Source organism: Phoxinus phoxinus (assembly GCF_949152265.1).
Source record: "Phoxinus phoxinus genome assembly, chromosome: 7".
Classification (NCBI taxonomy): Eukaryota; Metazoa; Chordata; class Actinopteri; order Cypriniformes; family Leuciscidae; genus Phoxinus; species Phoxinus phoxinus.
The window spans coordinates 18,816,105-18,834,593 of record NC_136882.1 but is presented as its reverse complement, the minus strand read 5'-3'; the positions used below and the strand labels follow the sequence as shown (position 1 = coordinate 18,834,593).

General features: G+C 38.4%; 1 protein-coding gene across 1 annotated transcript in view; it reads left to right on the top strand.

Annotated features, from left to right (window-relative positions):
- igsf3 (immunoglobulin superfamily, member 3) overlaps positions 1–18,489 on the top strand; it is a 153,181-nt gene that overhangs the window by 37,989 nt on the left and 96,703 nt on the right. The window contains exon 2 of the mRNA XM_079617521.1: positions 1,185–1,565. Within this exon, the coding sequence (XP_079473647.1) occupies positions 1,185–1,565 (381 nt within the window). The remainder of the gene's footprint in view (positions 1–1,184; positions 1,566–18,489) is intronic.

Sequence of the window (18,489 nt, the reverse complement as noted above, 5' to 3'; positions counted from 1 at the left end):
TCAGCGAGGAACACAAATGTCTCAGTGGTTTAAACCAGTTTAAAGGCAGATGAAACAGCGCTGACGAACAGGAGAAACACTGTGCGCAACGATACAGTCAGAAGCTTCTCCGTCTACACATTCCCATCATTCACCACGGATTTAACGTTACTGTAACGTTAGCCTAGTAATATTGTATGCTGTTGTAGTAATATAACTGCACCATTAAATGTGCGTGGGATATATATATATATATATTGAATTGTATAATATTATTAATGTAGACAATGTATTAAAGGACTAATGGACTATGATTACAGTTTTTAATAATGTATTTAGGCTACTGGTTTTCATAAATACCATAGAAACCATAAAGTTACATTTTATCTGTGGTTATCATGATCTAAATGCATGATGCTGGATGACCAATGGTTAATTTTAATAAAACTAAAGAATATTACATTTTACCAAATAAAAATAATGTTGTTACTTTTTTTTTAACAGATGTTACTGTTTTTGTTAATGAACATAAATTGTATGAAGTAAATCTGCATCCTAACTCGAGCTAATACTACTGAAATAAAGATATTTATTTTGTTAGGGAAAAATGTCAAATGTTTGAATGTTCTACCTCGGATTTGTGAATGTTCCCCTGTTTGGCAAGTGTTTGTCATGATATGTTCTGACAATAAAGAGTAGTTTAAAAACACAACGCTCTGGTTTCTACAGCTTTCACTTAGGAGTACAAATCTGTCTTTAAACTTGAAATAAATAAAGATTTGACATTTATCGATAATTATCGATATCGACTGATATAAAAAAAATATCGTGATATTTTTTTTGGGCCATATCGCCCAGCCCTAAGTGTAATACACGACATTGTACAAATTTGTGTATACTTTGTACTCGAACACACACACACACACACACACACACACACACACACGCACACACACACACTACAAGACTCAAAAGCTGGGAAAAGAAGTGGACTTCTGAAAAATCTGAAATAGATTTGAACTGGTTTGGTTCTTACTTAAAACATCCTGAATGCATAAACCGCTGTTTGGTTAAAATTATAGTTTACCTGATGGCAAAAACACCTTTAAGTAATTTCAGATCAAATATAAAAATATTGAGAAGATGTTATATTGAATATAGTCATATTTGACCACTACTGACCCGTCCTTCTGTCTGTCTTACAGTGGGCTCTTGCTCAGCCCAGCGGCAGGTCACAGTTCAGCCGGGGCCCTTAATTCGAACGGAAGGATCTCACATCACCATCTGGTGTAATGTGACCGGCTACAAGGAAGGAGTGGAGCAAGACTTTGAGTGGTCCATGTACCTTTACACCACTCCCGATCGAGAGATCCGAATCGTAAGCACGTCCCAGCACAGCTACGCCTACGCCTTGTACGCCCAGCGTGTCAACAGCAAGGAGATCTACATCGAGAGGCTGAGCGGAGACTCTGTCGTGCTGCACATCACCAAGCTGCAGGTCGCCGACCAGGGCATGTACGAGTGCTACACCCCAAACACAGACAGCCGCTACCTGGGCTCCTACAGCGCCCGTACCAACCTCACCGGTGAGCCTCCTCCGAACTCTCACTTAACACTCATTTATAATATAGTATGCTTCCAACAGCACTGTTTTTGCATTCATGAGCCTCGCTCAGACAGGACAGGTTTTCCCGCAGGAGATTGGGTAAATGCGTGTTTCACAGATGTACTTTGTGATTTTAGTCTCGTCTGAATCAAACACATCTGTGATTTTCTTTAACAACCTTGGTACAAATTACAGAGGAAATTACCTACTGTTTTTAAGATAACTCGGGGGTCCTCTGAGAAATCAAATTCCATCCAGATAGCAATGTGGGATTTTTGAGATATTGTTATATCATTTTTTTCCTCAAACAACTTCACATTTATTTTGACCTTTCATTATAAACCATAACTAAAGCTGTCAGTCAGCTCAGCAAGATAGTTTAGTTATGGTATTGTCATTGGGTTTAGAACCTTTTTCTCCAGCTTTCAGCGTAAAATTGATAATTTAAACACCCCATGCAGTTTAAAAAGAGAATTAAATCAATAAAAGATTAATAAGAGAATTAAATCAATCAGAAACAAAGTTTTAGTGCCATCTTGCACTGTACATGAATGATACACTGTTATAGGTACAATATCGGTTTATTTATTTTTTACATTTATTGTGTATTATATTGTTCATGCTCATTTCCCATATTTTTACATTTAGATGAGTTTTTACCAGAATCTAACTTGATGTTAATGTTTAAAAACACGATTTAATAACGCTGTTAAATCGTTAGCAAATTTTCTGTATAGGGTGCTTTGTACTGTTGTGATGCCTGAATTCATTTGTATAATTTATAAATGATTCCTTTTAGTTTTTATTTTGAACTTATTTAGACAAAATTGTGTGAATTTCTTTAGACAAAATGTAGATAAAAATGATCAGCTTATCGATGTTAGCCAGAATTTGAATATTGGTGCGTCCTAATTAAAAACTGTGACTAAAACCTTGTTTATTAAACAAATCTCATCTGAATAGTACTACTTTTAATTGGGTCTTTGATTTTAGAGTTTATCTCCAGGCAATTCTGGCAATGCAGTCTTGGATATGCTTGGAAAGTCACGTTTGGGATCTTTTTTTAAAGTGACATTTGAAATGTAGCTTCTTCTTTCTTTTTTTTGGAGCCGTCAGCCTGAATCCTCTCCAACTCGTCATTGCTCATGTTAATGGATCTGCGCTAATTGGTGGACTTTTAATGCCTGAGTGGATTTATGCTGCACAAATCAGTCACTGTTCTGGTGGTTTAAATAGAGAAGCTACCTGACAGAATGCCAGTCCATCTGTGTGCCAGCCCACCCTATTATTAAGTAGGGCACAGGCTTGTAATGCTGCCTTGCCACCTGCCATGATATCAGTATCAATAGTCCTCTTAATTATAATTGTAATTAAACTTTATCCTTCCAGCTCTGCTCACGCACACATACCGCTGATGTCTCATCCATTTGTTAGCAGTCACATGGGCTTGTGAGTGACTGTAACTTATTACAAAATACTCATTGTTAACAGTTCGGCGGTTGATTGTGACTAACCGTGTGGGCTGAGTTGTCAATGCCAGGCGTTGCTGCATAGGCTCACATGCACCGCATGTCTTGAGAGGCTGCACAAATGGACATGTGGACCAGCAGGAACAGTTTTAATATGCGATCGGTGAGTCATGAGTCGTGTTTGGTGTGGGCTGGAGAGCATCACACTGAGTGCCACCTGTTTAAGGACAGGCATGTCCTTGCTCGATGCCCCATTCCGAGATCTCTGTGCTTCTTTTTACACACCATCATCCTTTCTGTTGCCTCTATGTGCTAACAGACCTCATGAAAGAGCTCCTTTTTAACTAGAGTCCTATTCCCATCATCACAATAACCATTGTTGTGGGTTGAAAAATAACCAGAGTTAGTCATTTGTCACCAGTTACATCAAACCTGTGCTAAACAAAGGGTTGAGATACAGTCTCATGACATTTACGGCTCCGAGTTCAAATTCTTCTTAAAGGTGCACGTTTTGGCCCTTGAACATTGTTTTGGTTGTGCTTCGGCTCTGCGTGACTGAAGATAAATACGAACAAGACAAAAATACGTTTGGGAAGAAGATACATTAAAGTAGCCGGACTGCCGGAGCAAATTTTCTTCCATTTACGGATATGATGACACATGCACAGGCGAAAACCGTCCCGTCAGGTCAAACATTTAGTAAAATTCAGGTCAAGTATTTATAATAGGCTTACCATAGTGAATCAGGGTAGAACAAAAACACATTTAGGAAGAATGATTGATGATGTATTGACATAGTGGACCTTTAAAAAAATAAAAAATAAATACACTTTAAAAACAAATAAAAAGATAATGTTTTTGGGAATACAAACTTTTTGTTAAATCTTTTATTCTTTAGTTAAAAATAAGAAGAAAAAAGCACTTAAGAAAATGAAAAATGTGATATTTTAATGTTAATAGTAAAGCATTTGTACTTTTATGTCTCAGTTACTTCCACTAATACGCAGGATTTCATATGAAAATGAAAAGCAGGTGTTGATCTAAATTTAATCCCTTCTCTTGGAACAGTGTGAAACGAAACCATTAGCGTGTTTTAAAGACAAAAACATTGTTTATATGTCAGGCAGCAGTGACCTTTGCATCTGTTCTTCAACCTGATCTTTCCTCACATCCTGAAATTCCCACAGTGCACCAGGATCTGCTCTAAAACCTCCTTCAACCCTTTATGTTTCTATCAGACAGGATTATGCTTGAAAGAAAAGCTAAGGTCAGAAGTAAAACCTGTGGCTAAGTTGAAGTTCACATGCTCTGCTAAAAAAACGGATAACGACGGCTCTGCTTCAAAACATAGCAAGCTGCTGCCCACACAGGAAGCTACCTACATGAAAAGAGAGACTTGATTAATAATCACAGATACGTTTTATATTAGCATGTTGCTATGCTAACAACACTTAAATATTGGACTATTTAATACTATTTCACCCAATATTTGTGTGCTACTTTTAATGTAGTGCGACTGGGATTCCCAAAGGATACATGTGATTGTCCTTTCATTTGTTCCAACCTGAGGTATAAGGCAAAATATTTTTGACACCCATTGCTTAGAAAAGCCTTCGATTAGGAGTGCCTAAAAATACTGTTAGCACGCTCACTAGCATTTAGAACAAAGCCACTGAAACGACGCAGCATGTGTTTGACCTTCAGGGATTTTCTAGTCATTGACAGGAATAACTCGGCTAATCAAAATTGTCAGCCATACACAAGTGTTAGTGTGTGTAGGATGACACAGTCTGTAGCCTGATGCTGTTTGTGTGTGCGTTTGAGCTAAGCTAACAGCTGAAGCATGTGATTGATCGAAGCTGTGGAAGCTGGCAAGAGCAAATGTGATGCCATATATACATCCTTGCCCTGTGTAATAATTAGTATGCGTGTTTTCAGATTAATGAATGATCAGTATGCTTCATAACTGGGTTAGGAATGTGCGAGCTGAATGTAGGCCATGACTGGGCTGCTCCCAGCTGCTGACAGGAGTAATGGCTGTGCTCATTGTAGGCTGTATTTTTAGGCAGTGTACATGAGGTGAGGGGAGGAAGCACAAATACTCACTGGAGCCTGTGCGTCTCTAACCTCTTAACCCATTTCCCTGTGGCCTTGCTCGCATAACAGGACTACCCCACCACCTCCCCTCGCATGCTTTTCAATTCCTCACCGCCTGGCATCTGTACGCGTGCTGTCATAAAACATCACTCAGCCCTCTCTTTCCTCCACTCTTTCTCAGTTATGTAGATATTTTTTCCCCTTAATTCGTTCTCTAATCACAGTGAAACTCCGTTTATACATAGCCACAGATAATTCTGGGTAAATCAGTGAACCGGTCAAGAATGTTTCAGATCATATTTCACCCCAAAATCAAAATAACAAAATAATTATGCTACGCTTCACTGGCAGTTTCAACAAAATAAATTAAGAAAATATTTAGTTTTAAAGGAGGCGTACCCACCCAATCGTTATTCTTTCTTTCTTTCTTTCTTTCTTTCTTTCTTTCTTTCTTTCTTTCTTTCTTTCTTTCTTTCTTTCTTTCTTTCTTTCTTTCTTTCTTCCTTTCTTCCTTCCTTCCTTCCTTCCTTCCTTCCTTCCTTCCTTCCTTCCTTCCTTCCTTCCTTCCTTCCTTCCTTCCTTCCTTTCTTTCTTTCTTTCTTTCTTTCTTTCTTTCAGAACCCATTGGTTCTGGGGTGAAATGCGACTAAAGCATGTTTCGGTGAGATTCACTCTTCTAGTGTTGTCAACTGCATCTCTGTGAAATGAGCAGTCTTATTACCTCTCCTCCGTTTGAACTCGGTCTGGTAAAAGCGGTGTCCCTGTATCTCTGGTGTTTATTGTGCCAATCTGGTCTCTCTGCACGATGGAATGATGAAATAAGATGATAGAGTTCATTTCTCCTGAATAAACGACTATCTACGCGCGTTCCCTTGGCTTCTTGCTGCTTCTGACGTCAGTGGGCAGAAAGGAAGCTCTCCTCACTCCTGCCAAAGAAAAATGGTTCAAGCAAACGGGCATAACATCCTCTTTTAATCTACTTCACTCCGCTGCAATGATTTATTTAACAGTTTGCTTCTGAAGAACATTTTGAGTTTTGTAGTTGTACATTTCAAATGGTTGCTTCTCTTCTCTAGCTTGGTGCTTTTTTTTCAGCCCGGTCCCCAGTGATGCAACTCTGTTCAAACATGAGCGAGACAATCACTACTGGGTGTTTGGCACTGTGTTGTTTTTGTTTTGGGTTCAATTTATTTATGTATTTGTTATTTGAAACATTGTATGGCTTTGAGCTTTCAGGCTGAAATTCTGTTCCTCTAACAGTTTAGTAAAATGGGCTGCATTTACCCTATTACCTACACACCTCCCTGCTTTTTTGTGGGCCATGCATATCCAGTATATAAACACTCTTGTCTTAACCGATACACATTTCACAATTTTCTGTAATTAATATTCAATGTAATAGATTTGAATGTCTGTGCATGTCCAAACAAAGTATTTTTGAGTCTCTCTGAGATGTCAAGCACATATTTTGCAGCGAGTAGATGTATATTTTGTAAAGTGAAAATAAATTAGTATAAACCAATTAAATGTGTGAAAGCACCATAAGTCACTCTTTTCCAGTTTTACGATACGCTCAAGACTAGTCGTGTGCACATATTTTAACAGAGTAATGGATGGCATGAGTGAGCATCTCCAGTATTTTCAAAAGAGAATAGTGGGTGAAGAATGATCGTGTCTTAATTCATTCTGAATAACTGTATACAGGAGTGCTCTGAATAGATGTAGGCTCTATGAAGTCACATTATTCTTCTCCTTTTCAGACTTAATTGCAATCCTCTAATGTTTTGAGGACATGTAGGTTAAGGTTGGATTCGATAGAGTAAAGTGAAACATTTGAGGACAGCTTAGTACTTCTCGGTGGGTCATAAGTGTTAACATGGCTTTGCAGTCTAAACGCAGCCATATTGACCAAACACCAAAGGTTTGTTTGTGTGTGTGTGGATGTACTTACCTGAACTTTTCATTTTAATCTTTATTTTTTGTCTCTTTTGTGGTGCGGTCTTTGATCTTAGGCTCCTATAGATATCGTGTGTGTGTGTGTGTGTGTGTGTGTGTGTGTGTGTGTGTGTGTGTGTGTGTGTGTGTGTGTGTGTGTGTGTGTGTGTGTGTGTGTGTGTGTGTGTGTGTGTGTGTGTGTGTGTGTGTGTGTGTGTGTGTGTGTGTGTGTGTGTGTGTGTGTGTGTGTGTGTGTGTGTGTGTGTGTGTGTGTGTGTGTGTGTGTGTGTGTGTGTGTGTGTGTGTGTGTGTGTGTGTGTGTGTGTGTGTGTGATCATGTGGGCGTGATTAGTTCTGCTTTGCAGGATCAGGGTTCACTGTGACATTCAGTGTCATTGAGCTCTCACACACACATACACATAGCTTAACATTACGTAGCTTAATCAGGAGTTCCCACTGTAATCTGTTGTTCTCACTAAACCAATTATAACTGAATTGAAATATGCTTTATTGTCCCTAAAGGGAAATTTGTCTTGGACTCCACAGGGGTGCATAATATATATGATCATTTAAATATCATTATAAATGAGAGAAATACACAGCGATACAATGTAAAACATAATTATAATATAGATGAATAGACTTACAGTACACACTCCCTACACCTAATATATATTTTTTAAAGTCACCATGAAATCAAAATGGATAATTCTTGTTTTTTATGGAATCTTTCAGTATTATTATAAATATTTGATCCGTGCACATCATTAAATATTTTTAATTCATGTGCTCTTCAGGATGGGATCTACCTGTCACTCACATAACATCACAGCAATAGCAAAACACAACCATCCAATCAATTCCCAATGAACAAAATCAAGTCCCGCCCTAAATTTTTTTTCTTGTTCGAGAAGCCGGTTCACTCCGGATGCACGTCATAGGGAATAAAAGAAGATCACAACTTCAATTTTCATGCCAATTTTAAGATATGGATAAAAACATTATTATTTTATTGAAATGTTTTTTTTTCATATTCTAGAATGTCCTCAAAAGAGGTTTTTACTACCTTCTGTGGATATGTTCAGCCGTTTCATCCCCAGGTGTTTTGAAACGCGCAGACTCTTGCTGCAGACAGCTGTGGTCTGGACTGTTTCTGAGGCTCATTTGCTGGAGAGCTGAGCTGATATGCATGTAGGGTGTTATACATTCCTCTGAAGTTTCCACTGGATGTGCATGCCAACATATCCCTCCTTATCTGCTCTCTCCTCTAAAGCCCAGATCAGCTGTCCTTCAAGACGGGCCCAGTCCTGAAGTTTGTCAAAAACTATTTCTGGATTCATACTAGTGTCTGAAGTTTAATAGGGAAACATTACAAACACTTGAATTTATGAGAATGTGTAGAGAAAATGTTTATAAATGAGTTACATTTATTCTGATGTGGGCTTAAATGAATGACTTGCAAAACATTTTTATCTGCATGTTTCTCTAACAAATTTAAATTACACAGAAACGTGATTTAAAAACCATTAAGACTTCCAATCAGAAGGTAAATGCTACTCAAAGAAATCTCATTTGAAAGCATTTGCAGCTTGTTAGCAATTAGACCTTTTTAGTTATCATCACCTTTAGTACTGTGACTTGAATTAATACTTAAATAAATTAACTCACTAACTCTTTCTGGGAGCCGCCACGTACTTGGGATGGGACTCCCTTCATAGACTTCCATATATTCATACCAGATTTTGCTCTTTTTTTTATGTGAGACAGTTGCTAAGGTAGAATTACTCAGTAACATTTTAAGGTCAGGACTTAGAGAAGGTTCAGTTTTATACTCTTTCATGTGCTGTTGTTGTTGTTCAAAAGTGCTACGTGAGCAATTGCAGGGACAAAGAAGGTCTTCTCCTCTATAACCTGACGTGATTCAGGCCCCTGGCACCAGACTACCTCAAACAACCTGAAATTTGAGAAGAGAAAGCCAGAGAGAATAGACTCAGTGGTGAGTCAGGCTGAAATCAGGATGCGAGCTGCAGTCAGTTTCGTATCGTCAGAACAGAAGTGTGTCATCTTCATGAAAAGCGTGATTGCAGCAGAATGAAAATGTATACCCGAGTACATCTGTACCCTTAGCGCACCTGGACATGCTGCAACATGATATACCTATAAGCCACACTCACTTTCCCCCGCAGGTTTCTGCCTGCAGTGTTGAAAGTGTTGAAATTAATCTGTGAACATTGTCAGTGGCAGTCTTCATGTGTGGTGTCACTCTGAATTTCACAAGAACAAGATGATCTTTCTTCTCTTGTCCGTCTTTATCTGTTTGTCCAGATTTGGCAGTGTTTTGAACCCTCATTCCCATCGCTGTGAACACTGGCGCTTTCACTGTAATCAGTGTTTTGCTGACCTTGAGGACAGTGTATGGAGTTTTTCCCAAAAGAGTTAATGCTGCTGTGTCAATAGTTTGTATCAATGGGTGTGTTTTGGTACTGTAGCGTATTACAAACATTGAACAATTTATATTCTGAATAATTTAGACGATTAATGTTACTCTTTAAATTTACATCATGATACCAAAAATAGTTGACTTTTTTTATTTCAAATGTACTCTACCATTCAAAAGTTTGGGGTCAGTCAAATTTTAAAAGAAATAAATACTTTGTGTTCTGCAATTACTCATTAAATTGATCCAAAGTGACGGTAAAGACTCTTAAATAATAAAATATTTTTTATTTCAAATAAATGCTGTTCTTCTGAAATGTCTATTTATCAAACAATCCTGAAAATGTATCTCAGTTTCCACAAACATATTAAGCAGCACAACTGTATTCAACATTGATAATACAAATGAATGTTTCTTGAGCAGCAAATCAGCATATTCGAATGATTTCTGAAGGATGTGACACTGAAGACTGGAGTAATAATCTTATTGACCCTAAACTTTTTAACGGTATTGTATAACGTGTTACTTTTTTTATTTGTTAAGTTTAAAGTTAGTTTAACTGAAGCCTGTTTTACCTCAAAATAAAAAAATACAAATAAATGCTGGCAATTGCTACTTTAGTTCTCGTCATTTGTATCCCACAATGGCAACTTTATACCTCACAGGTGCAACTTAATTTTATTTTTTTGCAACTTTTTATTTAACTTTACTGCATTTCTTGTCATTTAATTTTATGTCTCTCAATTCTTGTCATTTAATTTTATGTCTCTCAATTCTAACTATATCTCATACTTAGAGCTTTATTTCCTGTAATTGTGAATAATTGAAAAGTATAATATTTTTTTTATCATTATCACAAAACTTTCATGGCCCCCATTTTGTTGTATGAATATCTGAACATAGCTTCATGCATTTTTTTGAACAAAAAGAAAACTTTTTTTATCAAAGACTTCACCAGGATTAGATTCAGAACAATGATCAAAACATAGATGGAGTAGATCGAGTCCATCAACGCTCGCTACCTCTTCCTGGGCCGACATTTTATTCTGTAACATTAGGCAGTGTATATGCCATTTACTGTTTGATGATCGCATTACATATACGTAAGCAATATTCTATCGCTTGTTTCTGTTGCTTCCTTATTTGTGTTTGGATCCAGAGATTCTGCTCTTTCAGAAGATGCATAATAGCACTCTATAACATATAACAGATTGCCAGAAACTCGTCAATGGCGGGGAGGTGTTGTCATAAAGGACAGAAAATCTCATTCAATGGTGGGGAAAGAGTTAATACTGTCTCACAATGTGGCAATTTCCTATTTTTAAATATATTAACACATTTTTGGTATACAGTTAGACAATATTTTGTCTTTACTCTTTGGGATGAAAAAGGCAATAGCGTTACAAAACTGAATGTTAATAATATGATTGTTTTCATACCAATAACTCCCCCAGCTCCCACTGTCTTCCATTAGTTTGACAAACAGATGCCAAACTAATGCTATTGGTTGAGTCTGTGTTGCTGTGTTGGATAACGTGAAGAAACATTAATTTCCTTAAACAAAATTTTTTTTTATTTAAATTTTTTTTTTTTATTGGGAGTAGTAATATGTTATAGGTAACGTTCCCCAATTCTGGTTGCGATACGTGTTGTCAACATGTGCAATACTAGCATTTGAGAGATTTTGGAACATCACTTTCCCAGACTCTACCAGCATTGATCCAGCAGAGTGGGAGAAGATCTGGAGCCGAGCTTTACAACCTACGCGCCATCCCTCGCAAGAAACACAGCAAAACGACAGCCTGCACTTTACAGCATTTGTCGCTGGGAGCCCTCCACCCCCAATAATCACATGCTTGCTACTTCACATTAGGCCGAGAGTGATATTACACGCTGAACCAGACTATCAGCATGTGCACGAGCTGCCGATGAGAGACCTCCCCTCTCTTAATCATGGCAAAACACATGAACAAGTTGGGCAGCAGCGCCTGAGTCATAAAGGGCTACGCCGCTTGCCCTTCTTCAAAGCTGTCAGTGAGCCTATTCAGACAGCAAGGGGAGTCCAGAGGGGCGTTAGTAATTTAGGAGCTGAGCTTCTGCACTGAGAAGTGTGTTAGCGTGAGTCAGAGGTTGCAGGCTGGTGTTTGGCTCGATACCTCATTAGAGTGTGAAGAGCAGCGCGGTCTGGTCTGGCTTTCAAAGAACTCTGGACAGCAACCTAAATCTCGGAGTGAAGCATCACATAGTCTTGAGAACTTCTTCAGTTTAATGAAGTTCAAATGTCTGGACCTGCTGTGGTGTAAAGCTGATGCGTGTAATTTCAGAGCCACCAAAATGGCAACATCGTCGCTACGGATGCACAACATTTTCATAGTAGGCTAGTCTGGTTTTCAAACTTTTTGATGCTCGAGCCACCAAATATTATGGCAAATACATCTTTTTATATAACAAAGACAGCAAATAAAATATATTTGTAAATTTTTAGATGATGCTTCTAGAGACGTTCTGTATTCTCAGAAAATGTGAGATAAATTATTTTTTTTTTTTAAATGTTGAGGATCGAGTTATGATCCTGCTAGGAAGGAAATTAGTTTTTATGAGAATTTGGTACATTGTGCAAGCATGAGGTCTATGTTTACTCCAGCAACATCCTGCATGATTCTCACAATGAATAATATTGTCTGGAGGCGTAGTTGTCACATTGTTACTTTCGAGTCCGATTCTAATTTGAATAAGAAAGGCATGTTGCCTCAAATACGTATTTTGTACAGTGCCTTTTCTTACAGAGAAGGCTACTAGTTTTTTTTTTTTTTAAACTAGTTCTTTGAGTGTTTCCAAAGTGTTTTCTAATTGACATTTTTGTGGGATTGTGTTTTCTTTCACATTTTATATGTTGGGCATCAGTGTCCATGTAAAGCATATCTTATGATTGGTTTTAGTGGGAAAAAATAATTACTGTATTTTTGGCCAGATGTTTGCCCCATTCAAATGTCCCAGCTGCTACAATTGCTGTGCTTTCCATGTTGATATAAATTGTTTGTCAGTTTTATCCAAGTTTTCTAAACCTATTTTATTTTTTAACTTTTCCTGGTATTGTGTGTGTGTGTGTGTGTGTGTGTGTGTGTGTGTGTGTGTGTGTGTGTGTGTGTGTGTGTGTGTGTGTGTGTGTGTGTGTGTGTGTGTGTGTGTGTGTGTGTGTGTGTGTGTGTGTGTGTGTGTGTGTGTGTGTGTGTGTGTGTGTGTGTGTGTGTGTGTGTGTGTGTGTGTGTGTGTGTGTGTGTGTGTGTGTGTGTGTGTGTGTGTGTGTGTGTGTGTCTCTCAAAAAAAGTTTTTATGCTCACTGAGGCTGCTTTTACTTGATCAAAAACTTGGTCTTTACTGTCACATTTGATTAGTTTAAGGCATCCTTCCTTAATAAAAATATACATTTTATTTTCAATAAATATAATAATAATGATAATATTAATATTAATAAAGAATCGTATTGACCTTTTAAATGGTAGTGTACTTAATTGATGTGCAATTTCTGAAAATCCAAGCCTCAGAATGTTGGTTAGCCAAACAGAATGAATCATTCAAACATGATGTATTTTAAGTATGAAACCATAGGACAGAGTCAGCTGTATTCCTCCTCACAAAGAGGACATGGTACTGGAATGATTTTGCCAAGGAAAAGAGGTGAAGAGTTCACTTGGAGTCCTGTAGCGGGGGTAATGTAGCGTAATGGCTGCGAGTTTTAAATGCAGTTCTGCTGAGATCAGCGGGAGAGCTAAGGCTGGAGATAGCTGTTCCTCATCTCTTTTAAGGAATCAGCGTAGAAGAAAGCAATCAGTTTCTCCTTTATATGTTATCTTTCTTTAAAGCTCTTTTTAGCCAACTAAAATGTCCTTTCCCATTATTCTGTGACTTCAGTACATTTACTTATGAGGGAAATTGATTTGAGTGGTTGTGAAGTACTAAATTGTCTTGCCTGCCATAGTTAGGTAGACGTTTGGTCTTTTCTTGTGTGAGGAGGAGAGGGGTGAGAGTGTCACAGTGAGAACATTTTTCTTATTCTGTCTCTATCCCTTTATTTTTTTACTATGTGTGTGCCACATCTTGTTTGCTCTGATATTTCCAAGCCTATGCTGTGAGGTCAGATCTTGTGGCCAGACTGAAGTCGGAGAACTAGAATTGCACCTCTTGTCTTAGAAAAGACAGTCTTTATATTAGAAGACTGCTTGTACAGACTCTCCCGGAGTCACGAAAAGGCCCTAAAACCAGCCAGACAGGAGAAAGAAATTATGGAGACCAGAGGAGAAGAGTACAAGGAAGAAAAAAGCTTCTAGATGACAACAGAGGAGAACTGAAAAGGGAGGCTGCTGAGAAGGAATGAGACAGGCAAACTGAGAGAGTGGAGGAGTGTTGGAGGTTATTTTCTGGCTGTTATCAGCCAGTTATCAGACTGTCAAGAGAGCTGGTCAGTGTCTGACCTATGTACATGTCTTTCCTTTGGCGCCTGCAGATGTCATATATAAAAAAAAAAAATTTGTGTGTTTTTTCCCCCCTCTATTTTATCAGAAGCATCTGGATGTAGTTTAGTGAAAAAGATAAGTTCAGCCATAAATACTAAAGCTGGTATTATTTACTCAAGCGTTCCGAACCCGTATGCTGTTTTACTGTCAAACACACACAACAAATCTTTTGTATACAATGAAATTCACATTTAATTTCATATTCAAGGGACTCTTCTGAAGCTTTACAGTAACTTGGTAATTTGTTCTCCATTGTAAATTCTAACCAGATGTCAAATCTCAAATGATATATTGGATGGAAGAAAATATTTCTATAAGAATGTAATTTAATTATTATAATTCCTCAAACAGTCCTGATTTCAAAGGACTTGTTTAGCTCGCACTTTTATTAGTGTCTTTTTATAATGATTTTTTCCCTTGTTTTTGGCGCTTGACAACTAGTGGTCACTCTGAACTACCATTGTATGGAAATAAAATGTTAAAATATTTTTTAGTGTTACACAGAGAAAACGAATGACATGAGAGGGTTTGGAATGACACGAGGTTGAGCAAATAGGCATTTAATATCATTTTTGGGTGCATAGTTCCATTTAAGGTGATCCAGATGTTTTGCTAACAACTGCCACACTTAGCCATTGAATTACATCCCCTATCACAACTGCATGTCTTCTTTCCAAAAGCATAAATAATGATTGACAGGCAGAGAAAACTTCAGATTTGTTTTAAAAGAACAGCTCCCTCAACTTGTTCCTTGTTACAGAGGCTTAGGTTGTTACAGAGAAAGGTGTAATTTCTCAGGACATTTATTAAAGTGAAATCTTTCAGGGAGTAGAACCATTTTAAATGTGATGTTCCAAGAAATAAATCCCAGAGATCAGTCGTTTGGATTTAAAATTCTGTTGTGCTGAAAATATGGTCGCGTAGTACATGGGTGTGAGTAGTCCTTAACACTTTTCAGTTGTGTCTATGCTACTTTTTTCACATTCTTTCATTTGGCATGTACGATTTGCACTGTTTGCTCTGTTGGAGAGATTTCTTTCTTTCAATTTCCCTGGCAGTCCCTTCGGTGATCGGAGGGGCTCCTGAAGTAATGACATAATGGTATAAAGTGTACTGAGATGCCTCCTCCGGCACGGACAGATTGGCTTTAGCAGTAATTGAAAGATATTAAAGCTGTAATTTGCTCTGAACAATCTCCACCGTTACCAACCAGGAGCTGCCAGAAGGCTATCAGTAGATTGAAGTGGACTGAACGGTAAGTGGCTGAGAGACCTATTAAGAAAAAAATGCATAAGGAGAGAAGAAAGTTTAACAGCATGATGGAGAAAGAGCAAGAATACAGGGAATCAACCTTCTGCTATCTGCTCTTTTACTACCATTGGGTTTGGTTGATCAATCCGGCATCATGGAGATGTTCCTCAAATAATGGGTGCACCAGGGAGAAGGGCCTCTATTTTAGCTATTTGGCTCCATGTGACTTCGAACCAACGTAGGCCTGAACATGAACAATAACAAGCTCTCTGCTAATAAGAGTGGCTTAATGGGTTTATATTACGAGGGTGTCAACCGGGTTTGTCTTTACATTGGAAAAATGGGCCAAAGCATTTCTCTGCTGCGTCGCTTTCGATTTGATTTGCTTTGCTTAAACCACTAAACCCCAGGCATTCTCTCCTCAGCAGTGTTTAATGAATGCAACAAATCCTTTGGAATAAAAAAAAAAGAATATGAATATGGTTTGTAAATGAATTCAGTAGCTGCTCCTTTACCATACACCGCATTCAGGCATCCTATTGACAACGCCTCGCGCATGATCGGCGTTCCCGCAGAGTTTACTTCAAAGTCTAATCAAACAAACTCCAACCCTTGATTAGCTGGTTGAGTATCAACTCTGCAGGACTGTAGATCTCCATGTGAAAGATTTAACACCCTTGGTTGGACGCAAATGAATATATTTGTGTTTTCTTCCTGTGCGCATACGCAAACGTGACGCTCAAGGTGCCCTTCACTTCTCACTGTGAACTTATTTGCATACAGCCCATCAGTATGTCTTTTCCCTATCTGCTCATCACCGCACATCCTTTTATGATGCTCACCAAAGCTTATAATTATTCCCAGACGGTTCACCTTTCTGACTGCTGCTCCTTCAGGTCAGTGCAGAGTTATGAAGCAATAAATGAAGCTGAAGAACGGATGAATAAGATACCTATAAATCAGATAAATCATTCCGGGCATTTCTGACTCCTAGTGTCTGCAGCAGCCCATTAAAGCCTGTCATGCCATGATCATGTCCCCTGAATGAGCGCTACGTCTTCTGCTGGGGTGACCTTGCTGTCACAGACATTTTGCTCGTCAGGTTATTTGCGACATTGAAATGGTAATGCCTCTATAAATTCACATCCTATTGTTGCAAGCAATCCCTGTGTATTGTCTTGTACACAATCGCACTCTCACCTTTGCTTTGTGTGTGCGTTCAAATGCACACCTATGCAAATGCATAATTGCATAAGCCATAAAAAGGAGGCTGTCGAGGTGCACTGGTGCGTGGATAACGGCACTGTAGCCCTGAATCAATAATCAACCTTCCCTTGAGTTGGTAAAAGATATTACCATTTCACCCAGCTCATTAAAATGTTAATCACTTTTCTCATTATTTGGAATTGAAATTTTTGATTTACTTAAAATGTCTTAGATAATTAGTTTAAATTTGAGTTAAAGGGCCACAGTGGTTTCTGTGTCCCCTTTCAGTTATGATGAATAACTCCACAATGAGTTTTTTCTTCTTCTTCATATACACTCACCGGACACTTTATTAGGGACATCTTGCTAGTACCGGGTTGCACCCCTTTTGCCTTTAGAACTGCCTTAGTGGTTATTTGAGTTACTGTTGCCTTTCTATCAGCTCCAACCAGTCTGGTCATTCTCCTCTGATCTCTGGCGACAAGGCATTTTCACCCACAGATCTGCTGCTCACTGGATATTTTCTCTTTTTCAGACCATTCTCTGTAAACCCTAGAGATGGTTTTGTGTGAAAATCTGAGTATCAGCAGTTTCTGAAATACTCCGACCAACCCGTTTGGCACCAGCAGCCATGCATCTGTATGTAATTGTGCTGATGTCCAAGGCAGATGAAAGAGAAACAAGTAAAAACAATATATCACCAGTTTTGAATGACAATTGCAATATTCAATATTGCTGTATTGTGACCCAGATGTCGATATAATATGGTATTACTGATTCCCACTCTTAGTAGTCAGCCTGTAGCTCATTTAACTGTATAACCGGGACAACACACCCTTAAAACCCCTCTTTATCAGCAGCCCAGCCAGCCAGTTCTTCAAAGCCCTGAAGATAAGTGCATCATTTACTCAGTGCTGATTCGTCCTCTCTGCTTGCATCATACCAAGCATTTATGCACACTTACTGAAAATCTCCAGCATGTCTCATTTTCTTGAGGTAAAGAGCTGGGTGAGTGTGCATTTTAAATCCAAATCAACCATGTCCACATCCAAACCAACTATATTCATATCCTTAAAACCTGTCTAGAGATTTTCATCTTATTTCAGTTCTAATCTGAAGCACGTTTTAAACCACTCAACCCAAGACCAGAAATTCTAAAAGGCACAATTTACATTCAGCTGGAAAGAATCTAATTAAAATGAGAGAGGGAATTTAACGAATTAATTATCCAAACGCCTACCCATTAAGCTTATTCAGCCACTCAGGCTTAAGTATTTTTTTTCTTCCGTATATTACAGGTCACGTTGCAGTGCCAACACAGGGCAAAGTTGACAATCTGTTGTCTTTAAAATCCAACTCATTAAAGCAATGTCACGCTCATGATTTACCCTTAACTCCTGCCAGCACTGCTTTCCAATTTCAGCTTTTCAACATGAATATTAGTGGCCTGACAGCAGACGGGGACAAATATCAGTCCATTTTCTGCTTTTTTTTGAGCCCTTCAAAAAATTGGCCACTGGACCGACATCTACATTACGATATATAAATAGCTTGAATGATGTAGAAAGATGGTCTTTGAAACCAGATGGTATATTGTTAAGACTGCAGAGGCTAACTGGGCCATGCTAACCTGCAAAACCTTGACCCATTAGCCAAAATCAGTCAGTCTTTGACTTCATTTTATATTCAAGGAATTCTACAGTCAGCCAGTGCATTAAATGTGACATCTGTATTCTTCTACATTTAAAGAATTGAATTAATCTAAAAACATGACAGGACAGTTTTTGTTGAATCTAGTCAATGTCAGAAGTTGTGGGACCTTGAATAATGTACATGTCTCTCCTGCTCCCCTCTGCTAGGCATATAAAGGAGGTTGTGGATGCTAATCCCCTAAAGCTTATGTCAGCCATATTCAATAGACCAGGACAGTGCACATATGCTGCCACCTGTGCCCGCTCAGAGACTCCTCCACCCAGCCTGCTATTCTGTAGGAAA